The sequence below is a fragment of the Eurosta solidaginis genome, chromosome 4 (genome assembly GCF_040869045.1).
Source record: "Eurosta solidaginis isolate ZX-2024a chromosome 4, ASM4086904v1, whole genome shotgun sequence".
In the NCBI taxonomy this organism is placed as follows: Eukaryota; Metazoa; Arthropoda; class Insecta; order Diptera; family Tephritidae; genus Eurosta; species Eurosta solidaginis.
In genome coordinates this window covers 21821339-21830652 of record NC_090322.1, presented here as the reverse complement: position 1 = coordinate 21830652, position 9314 = coordinate 21821339, and the positions used below count along the sequence as shown (strand labels likewise).

At 42.8% G+C, this 9314-nt stretch overlaps 1 protein-coding gene across 4 annotated transcripts in view; it reads left to right on the top strand.

Annotated features, from left to right (window-relative positions):
- The first annotated feature begins 453 nt into the window (after positions 1–453).
- LOC137249247 (zinc finger protein 345-like) overlaps positions 454–9314 on the top strand; it is a 70957-nt gene continuing 62096 nt past the window's right edge. For 3 of the 4 annotated variants that reach the window (XR_010952301.1, XR_010952302.1, XM_067780566.1), the window contains exons 1-4: positions 454–585; positions 775–1532; positions 3361–3507; positions 8673–8969. Coding sequence is in view for 2 of the 4 variants with exons in the window: in XM_067780566.1 (XP_067636667.1) it covers positions 856–1532; positions 3361–3507; positions 8673–8969 (1121 nt within the window). In the remaining 2 variants the exon portion in view is untranslated. The remainder of the gene's footprint in view (positions 586–774; positions 1533–3360; positions 3508–8672; positions 8970–9314) is intronic. The other variant, XM_067780567.1, reaches the window with a different exon arrangement.

The window sequence follows — 9314 nt, the reverse complement described above, 5'->3', positions numbered from 1 at the left end:
GTAAAACGATTCGAATAATACTAGAAATGCTGAGCTCAATATTTAAATACGGGTTTAATTTATTATAATAGAATAGCCTTTGAAATATGTTCCTTCTTAATACATAAGCTTATAACCAAATAAAAGTTTTTGATATAATGAAACAATGAAAATTTCGCTGATTTTAAATAATTGAACTGAATTGCGCATCACTTCAAAATTCTCATTAGAAACCCATTAGAAATTGACGTTAGACTTCGATTAGAATTCTAACCATTTCCTCGATATGGAGAACGAAGTCCCCTTTTTTTCGAGAATGCTATAATTCGCGACATTTTCGCAAATCGTCCTCTAACCTTCTACCTTAGAGAAATACATTAGAATTCGATTCGTCTTCTAATCGTTTTCTAACCTAAATGTTTGTTGGGTTGCTTTATGCCGACTCCGAATGGGATCTGCACGGCAGAGGAGTTTTCACTGAGAGATTTTCATGGCAGAAATACACTCGGAGTGCTTGCCAAACACTGCCGAGGGGCGACCCCGTTTAGAAACATTTACTTCTAATTCTACCATCACACCACGGCGGCCGCCAGCAATTCCAATATAGTAAGTAATGATCAAATTAATTGATACGAGCGTATCGGGTGTTTGTCGATACAACTGCTTTTCTCCGATACCTGAGTAGTCGATGCAAAAGTACTGCGTACTCGTTGCAAAAGTATCGACTACAAATTTCGTTGCGTCATGGTATCGGGTCAAAAGTGTTAGATAGTCACACTGTATTGTATTTTCTAGTATCGTTTCATCCCTAAGTCGTCCTTAGTGTTTTACTCTGGTGTTATTATAATTTTTACTGGAGCAGATACACTCGCTCAAATGGATAAAAGTGGTCTATATATCGATTACCTGTGTCGGACGTGTATGATTAAACTGGAAGCCTTCACGTCTGAAGGGAGCACTGAACCACAACATCAATCTATATTTGAAACTATGGAGGAATGCGACGAATTACGAATAGCTGACTTGTTAACCAGCACAATACCCCAAATAGTGGAAGCGCAGCTAAGTGACGAGCTACCAAAAAAAATTTGTTGTAAATGCTTGCACCAATTGATAAGTGTGTATCGGTTCCAAAAATTGTGCTTGCAATCCGACCATAAGATGCGAGAACTGGTTTCTAAAAAATGGAATGATTTAAACATGTCGATGATGGAGGCAGCAATTAAAGTTGAAGTTTTACCAAACGGCACAGACTCATACCCGTTGAGGAGTTGCCAGGCCAAATGCACTGCTCAAAACTCTACTCTTTCCGAAACAGAAACGGCCCTTGAAGCAATTGAGTCGGAATCAGCACAATGGAGTACTGCTGAACATTTACTAAAAAACGAACAATTACTGGATGATTGTGAAAATTCGCAAGACGAGTTAAGCGAATTTATCAAAAACGAACCCATTGAAGATGATGAAGAAAATACTGAATGTAGCGACACGATTCATTCAACCTTTGTGACCAAAGCGGAATTTACAACGGAAGAGCAAAAAGTAACTGTGCCGTAAGTATGATAAGGATTATATTGCTAACTTTCTGTTTTATGTATGTATATCGCGCCTATTAGCGCGTTGTTGTTGTTGTAGCAATGCTCGCCCCACCTAATAGCCCCGACCGATCACAAATTGTCATCAATATCCTCTAACGGGAGTCCAAGGAAACTTGCCGTTTCAACAGGGGTGGACCATAAGGAAAGGGGTGTTAGAGGCGTTGGTTCCACATTACAATTGAATAGATGGTTGGTGTCATGTGGGGACACATTGCAAGCGGGGCATACATTTTGTATGTCGGGGTTGATTCTGGATAGGTAAGAGTTTAACCTGTTACAGTATCCAGAACGAAGTTGAGCAAGAGTGACACACGTTTCCCTGGGGAGTATGCGTTCCTCTTCCGCGAGTTTTGGATAATTTTCGTTAAGTACTGGATTCACCGGGCAATTCCCGGCATAAAGGTCCGACGCCTGTTTATGGAGTTCACCAAGGACCTGCTTGTGTTTTTCCACTTCATACGGCTGGGTTCTCAGGTGCCGTATTTCCTCAAAATGCTTACGGAGATGACTCCTTAAGCCCCTAGGCGGTGCTGGTTCACCAATCATCATCAATCTGATTGATGATGAACCTATTAGCGCGTCCCCAGCTAACATAGGATACCATAAGGAGCTGCGTTAGGATAACCAGCATAATGCCCGCATCATCTAAGTGCGGCTCGAAAAATGCTCGAATTGGAGCGTATTCGACGTAGAAAATATTCATATTTTGGGAGACTCATTACTTCTACTTTGATAGACTAAAATTGAGTGGACTAGAAAACTGCATACTTCGAGACTTTCCTGCAAACTTTGAAACTTCTCGATTATTGAAATTTTTCGAAAACTTTTTTTTTTGGTTCGCGTAGTTTCGGCTAATAATTGAGCAAAAACCGCGGCTGGACAATATTATGTTTGAATTTCTGTTTGTGATAGAAACCGACAGTCCATGGAAGCCCTACTACATCGCACCTTTAATTGTAAATTGACTAAACTCAAAATTTTGACTTTTTTAGATTTTTCGATATACCAACTAAGAAGATTATGCTGACATTTATAGAATACTCAGAAAGACCAAAATAGGGGACATACATATATGCCTTTGAATCTCAATTCTATAATGGAAGTCTATGAAAAAATAAAGCTTTGTTTGCGTTTTCCCAACAAAATAAAATTTTGAATTACATCTGTTTACAATAAAATTGGCCACATATTGGAACGAGGTTACAATTTTGAGTTAAGTTCAAAACATCTGTTTACAATAAAACGAAGTTTGATATACAGTAATTTTGAGTTAAGTGGACAAGGCTGCTTGTTTATATTTTTTGGTGCTTGCAATTTGTCCGTAAAGCCTTATTCAAAGGAAAATTTTGTAGATTTGGGGCAAATCTTCTTACCATTTAGTTTGAAAGATCTGTAATATTTTAAAAAATAAGGGGGATTTGCTTTGTCTTGCAAACAGTGCTCGGATTACACGGATTGCATTGCAAAGTCTAGAACCACGGCCGTGTTTAAATCAGGCATGCTTAACGAACGAAACGATATCATTTCGTTACGATAATCAACGTTAATAAACGAAACGAAGTGACTTCGTTTCGTTTATTAGCGTTGATTATCGTAACGAAATGATATCGTTTCGTTCGTTAAGCATGCCTGGTTTAAATTTGAACATACTCGCCTTTTTAGTAGCCGAATTTCAGTTTAGTTAGAAAAATTAAACCCTCGCTTCCTTTTAATATCAAAAAATAAACTCTTTTTTTTGATTGTCTTGATTACCCCTTTTTTTTTTTTTTTTTTTTTTTTGCAGATACAAAAACACACGTGACAAGAACTACCAATACCAATACCCGTGCGATATTTGTGGAAGATTTTTTAAAACAAAATTACTCTTAAAAAGACATAAACGAATTCATAGCGACGAAAAGCCCCATAAATGTGATTTTTGTGAAAAGCGGTAAGTTATCATAAAAAACGTCGTCCTAATCATGATACAAAAAATGGAGGTTGTTGTTGTTGTTGTAGCAATGCTCGCCCCACCTAATAGCCGCGACCGATCACAAATTGTCATCAATGTCCTCTAACGGGAGTCCAAGGAAACTTGCCGTTTCAACAGGGGTGGACCATAAGGAAAGGGGTGTTAGAGGCGTTGGTTCCACATTACAATTAAAGAGATGGTTGGTGTCATGTGGGCACACATTGCAAGCGGGCATACATTTTGATTCTGGATAGGTAAGAGTTTAACCTGTTACAGTATCCAGAACGAAGTTGAACAAGAGTGACACGCGTTTCCCTGGGGAGTATGCGTTCCTCTTCCGCGAGTTCTGGATATTTTTCTTCAAGTACTGGATTCACCGGGCAATTCCCGACATAAAGGTCCGACGCCTGTCTATGGAGTTCACCAAGGACCTGCTTGTGTTTTTTCGCTTCATACGGCTGGGTTCTCAGGTGCCGTATTTCCTCAAAATGCTTACGGAGATGACTCCTTAGGCCCCTAGGCGGTGCTGGTTCGTCAATCAGATGTCTGTTGGGATGCCCAGGTTTCTGGGTATTCAACAGAAACTGTTTGGTCAGCATCTCATTTCTCTCCCTGATGGGGAGTATTCTCGCCTCATTATGCAGATGGTGTTCTGGGGACATAAGAAGACAGCCCGTGGCGATTCTGAGAGCAGTATTTTGGCAGGCCTGTAGTTTCTTCCAGTGGGTAGTTTTTAGGCTTGGCGACCATATGGGTGACGCGTAGCACGTAATCGGCTGGCTAATTGCTTTGTATGTGGTCATGGGCGTTTCTTTATCTTTTTCTCAAGTACTGCCAGCAAGGGATTTGAGGATATTATTACGGCTCTGGATTTTCGGTACAATTACGGCTGCGTGCTCACAAAAATGTAGATCCTGATCAAACGTCACAAGATTTTTGGGTGTAGGACAGTCGGTAGCGTAGTGCCATCGACGTGGATGTTCAATATGGTCGACATTTGGGGCGTCCATGTTGTAAATAAGGTCGCGGAAGATTTAGTCGGTGACAATGCTAGGTTTCGCGTGGCGAAAAAACTGGAGAGATCAGGGAGATAGCCGTTTATTTTATTGCATAGCTCATCGATCTCTGGGCCTGGGCCTGTGGCCATTATTGTGCAGTCATCGGCGTAGGAAACGATTGTGACTCCTTCCAGTGGTGAAGGTAGCTTAGATATGTAGAAATTAAACAAAAGTGGGGATAGGACACCACCCTGTGGCACCCCTTGTTTAATTCTCCTTGGTTTTGATGTTTCGTTTCTGAATTGCACCGATGCCTGCCGACCACCCAAATAATTTGCGGTCCACCTTTTAAGACATGGGGGAAGGGTAGACCCTTCCAGGTCTTGCAGTAATGAGCCATGGTTGACCGTATCAAAGGCTTTTGATAGGTCTAGCGCTACGAGTACTGTTCTATGGTGGGGGTATTGATTCAAACCGCAATTTATCTGGGTGCTAATGTCATTTAGCGCGGAGGTAGTGCTATAGAGTTTTCTGAAGCCATGCTGATGAGGGGCTAGCTGCAAATGTGCTTGGAAATAAGGGAGCAAAATGGCTTCAAGCGTCTTTGCCACTGGCGATAGGAGAGATATCGGACGATATGACTCACCTACGTTAGCTGGTTTCCCAGGCTTTAGTAGCGGGACCACCTTGGCCATTTTCCATTTCTCTGGTATGGCAAAGGTGGAGAGAGACAGGTTGAAGACATGCGCTAAATATTTGAAACCCTCTTTCCCTAGGTTTTTAAGCATCGGCATGGCTATGCCGTCTGGGCCCACTGCTTTGGATGGTTTAGCGCGACCAATGGCGTCCTCAACCTCTTTAGCGGTGATGGTGATTGGTGACGCGCTGAATTTGTGTTTATGTGCGTGTCAATTGGCTCTCCGTCTATCTTTGTCGACCGTAGGATGCATTATATATTGTCGGCAGAAAGCGGTCGCGCATTTTTCCGCATCCCACAGCACCTTATCGCCAAAGGCGATGGAAACTTTGTCTTTGTGCTTAGTCGGATTCGATAGGGACTTTACGGTGGACCAAAGTTTACCTACACCGGTAGAGAGGTTACAACCTCTTAGGTGCTCTTCCCATTTCGCCCGCTTGTGTTCGTCCACAAGCAATCTGATGCGTTGGTTTATATCCCTTATTTGGGGGTCGCCTGGATCAAGCTGTCTTATAAGGTCGCGTTCCCTCGCTAAGCTCGTGGCCTCCGCCGGGAAGTGGGGCCGGATTTCGGGAATTCTCCCGGCGGGAACGAAATGTGCCGAGGCGGATTCAATGACCTTACGGAAGGCACGCTCCCCTTGGCGGGCATCAGTCGGGATAGGGAGGGCAGCAAAGCTGCTGTCTGTTGCAGATTTATATTCTTCCCACTTTCCTTTTTTGAAGTTTATGAAAGTGCGTTTTTCGGTGACGATGAAGTCGGCGGTACGCTCGAACGAAATAAGTATGGGCAGGTGGTCGGATGCCAATGTTACCATCGGCTGCCAGTTGACGCAGTTTACGAGTTCTGCGCTCACGATTGAGATATCTGGCGAGCTATGACAGCTTCCTACCATACGTGTGGGGGCGTCTCCGTTTATTGTGCAGAACGTCGTTTCTTCTATTTGATCCGCCAACATCTCACCCCTACTGTCCGCCCGCAAGTTTGAATGCCATAGGTCGTGATGGGCATTGAAATCGCCTAAGATAATGCGATTGTTGCCAGTGAGTAAGGCCTCGATTTTAGGGCGATATCCACTGGGGCAACAGGTGACAGGAGGGATGTAGATGTTGATGATTTCTAAGACATTGTCCCTGCGGTCGATGCCAGGATCAAATATATGATATTGCACAGAGCGGTGTATAATAAACGCGAGGCCGCCTCCATTTCCGTCTCGCGGTCCTTCCTGTGGACATTATACCCAGAGCAGGTCTGCAATGCAGATCTTGCTGTGAGTTTAGTCTCTTTAATCGCAGCAATGCGGATGTTGTGCCGCTTCATGAAATCGACTATCTCCGTAATCTTCCCAGTTAGTCCATTACAGTTTAACTGCAGAATTCTGAAGTGCATGAGGGGTGACGCCGCCACTCTAGGGGTAAGTGACGGGTGACTACGCCTAGGTTGTGGAAGGCCAGGACGCAATTGCTGTTGTGGCCTTGGGGCTGGGCGCCCTTGGGCAAGCATTGGGGTACCCGGATGATTTGGGTTTGCGACCTGGCAACATGGCGCGATGAAACCCGTCGAGGGGTTGCCGTCGCGGAGATCAGAACATCTAGGAAAGTGGCACCAACCAAGGCAGGAGCTGCATTGAGCGGATGTCGCAAACCTATATATTCTGTGCTGGCAGACGGTGCAAACGGAGGTAGGGACTAAGAGTCTGTTTCCCTGACCTGCACGATTGCTGCCAGAAAAGAGGTCGGGGGGGGGGGGGGGGGAGAAGAAGACGGGGGCAGGGGCTGATGCTCAGCATTGCTACCAGCTCTACTACGAAGGTAGTAGTTATGAGTGGTATCAGCTGTTTGAGTTGTTGGCGCCGTGGGGCGCGAGCAGCAGCGGGTACTTGTTGTGGCTTGCTGAGGGCTGTGGAGGGGCGCTTAGGCGTAGACTACGGGACGCCCTTGGGCGTGAGCAGCAAGGAGCCACAAAAGATTTATAAAAGTTACGTGGACGTCGGGTTTTGGGATCAAGCCCAGAACAACCTGTCCGATGCAACCATCCCTGGCACGAGACACACTGAACAGAGTATGACCGTGCTAAAAAGATTCTTTTCTGGCAAATGCAGCAAAACCATTTCTCAGGACCGGGGTCAGGAGACGGACGCGGATTGGGTTCGATACCTTCCCGGAGTAAGAGAATATGTAGCAGTCCTGCTGCAAGGAGCTGCTGGGAGGATGACAATTTGTGGGAGGGACGAAACAAATTAAATGGGGTCACACTGAAATGATAGTCCTTGGTCGGGAAAAATCCCGAGTCGCTCCGGTACATAGAACCGACTGCCTTGGGAAGCGTAATGGAGGTAGTTCCATTTAGTGTGACGTTAGCCACTTGACTTTTGCGGGGACAATGACAATTTCACCAAAAACAAGCTACCAGATTGAAAAATGTTACGAATTTTTCTAATTTTGATGGATTTCATATTAACGAATACGACTAAATTACTTTCATAGTTATTTTAAATAAAAAAGAAAAAAAATGAGCCCTATATCTTGGAAATATTTTAATACGAATTATCAGCCTAGAAAAGGAGGTTTTCGAGCTCCCGAAAATTATTTTGGTGGAAAAAAACATGGATCGAAGTATGCAAAGCAAGGGAATATAGCCTTCTTAAGTGTCCGTACGTTTGCTCAGAACATTTTGACAAAACATACACGTTTGTCAATTGCTTGCTCAAAGTATGTCCTTATAAACCGACACCGCAATTTCTTGATAAATTGGCTACAAGTCCACATTTTTTATTTTTTTATTTATTGTATAGTTCAAGCGTTTCGCTTTAGGAGGGAATTTCAAACCATTTTTTAGGGAGAGCATTATCCTGTAGCTCTGCAGGTTAGCCACTAATTATGAGAGTGTTTGTACCAGGGGTCACCTTGGGCAGCCCCGCCTATACACATTCTGTGCCCTTTTTTAGCATTGACATAGATGTTCAGACTTTGGAGGTACACTTTTTTTCAACATGCCTTGAGAAATATCCATTATAGCGGCATGATAATAGGCCCATGTTAGAACAACAGGATTTTTCGTGCATTTTTTTTGTCTAGGGGTCAAGCTGCCATAAAGATATGAGTCATTAACCAATGTATGAGTCATTATCCACTATTTTTCCCAAAAATTGCATGTTTTACTGTATTCTAAATCGATATATATCCACATAAATCGTGCTAAAGCATATTATTATTGTCTCAGATGACCATTACGTTTTCATACTAAAGGAAATTTCCATCTCGAAAAACCAAAATTTCGCTTTAAACAGTAACGGCATGGCAGCGCTTCTGGCAAAACAACAAACATTATGAAACTTCAATAATCCCCAAATACGTCAAAATATTTTGAGTGGAACTACCTTCTTTTTTGTATCATGGTCCTAATTTCACCAAATTTTTTCTAACTTTATTTCGGCCTCTATTAAATAGATTTGTACAAACTGCGAACCTAAGGGAGCATATGCGTACTCATACCGGTGAAAAACCATATAAATGCAAATACTGCGATCGGTGCTTTGCGTCAAAAAAACAACTGCATAAGCATTTACGTATTCATATGGGTGATAATACTTATAGATGTGAATGTTGTCCCTTAGCTTTTCGTTTGGCTTCGGAGCTACGATTACACTCAACTACGCATAAAGACGAAGATCCAGAGGCGCGTGAGCGAAATATGAAGGCCTTAATGGAAATAGAAGCTAAATTAAAGCAGCATGTATTGAAAAGGCAAGTTGACTTTTTTATACATGTGTCGATAGGCCTTCTCAAAGAGCAGTACACGGGAAAAAATATTAATTTAAAAATGGCACTAACACATATGCTAAGCACGTATTAAATCTATGAGACTGTTGTCACGCACACTAACGACGCTACGTGTGTACGATGTTGTTGTGTTGAGAAAACCAGGAGACCTCATGCAAATGAACACAGATTTGATCTCACGAGCAAATTAGCGAAGAGTGTGTACATAGTTGTTTTGTTGGAAGTATAGCGGGAGAGTAAGCAAATATGAGTACATGTGTAATTTTCTTTGGTGATATTCAGTGTTTACAAAAACAAACGAGAATATTC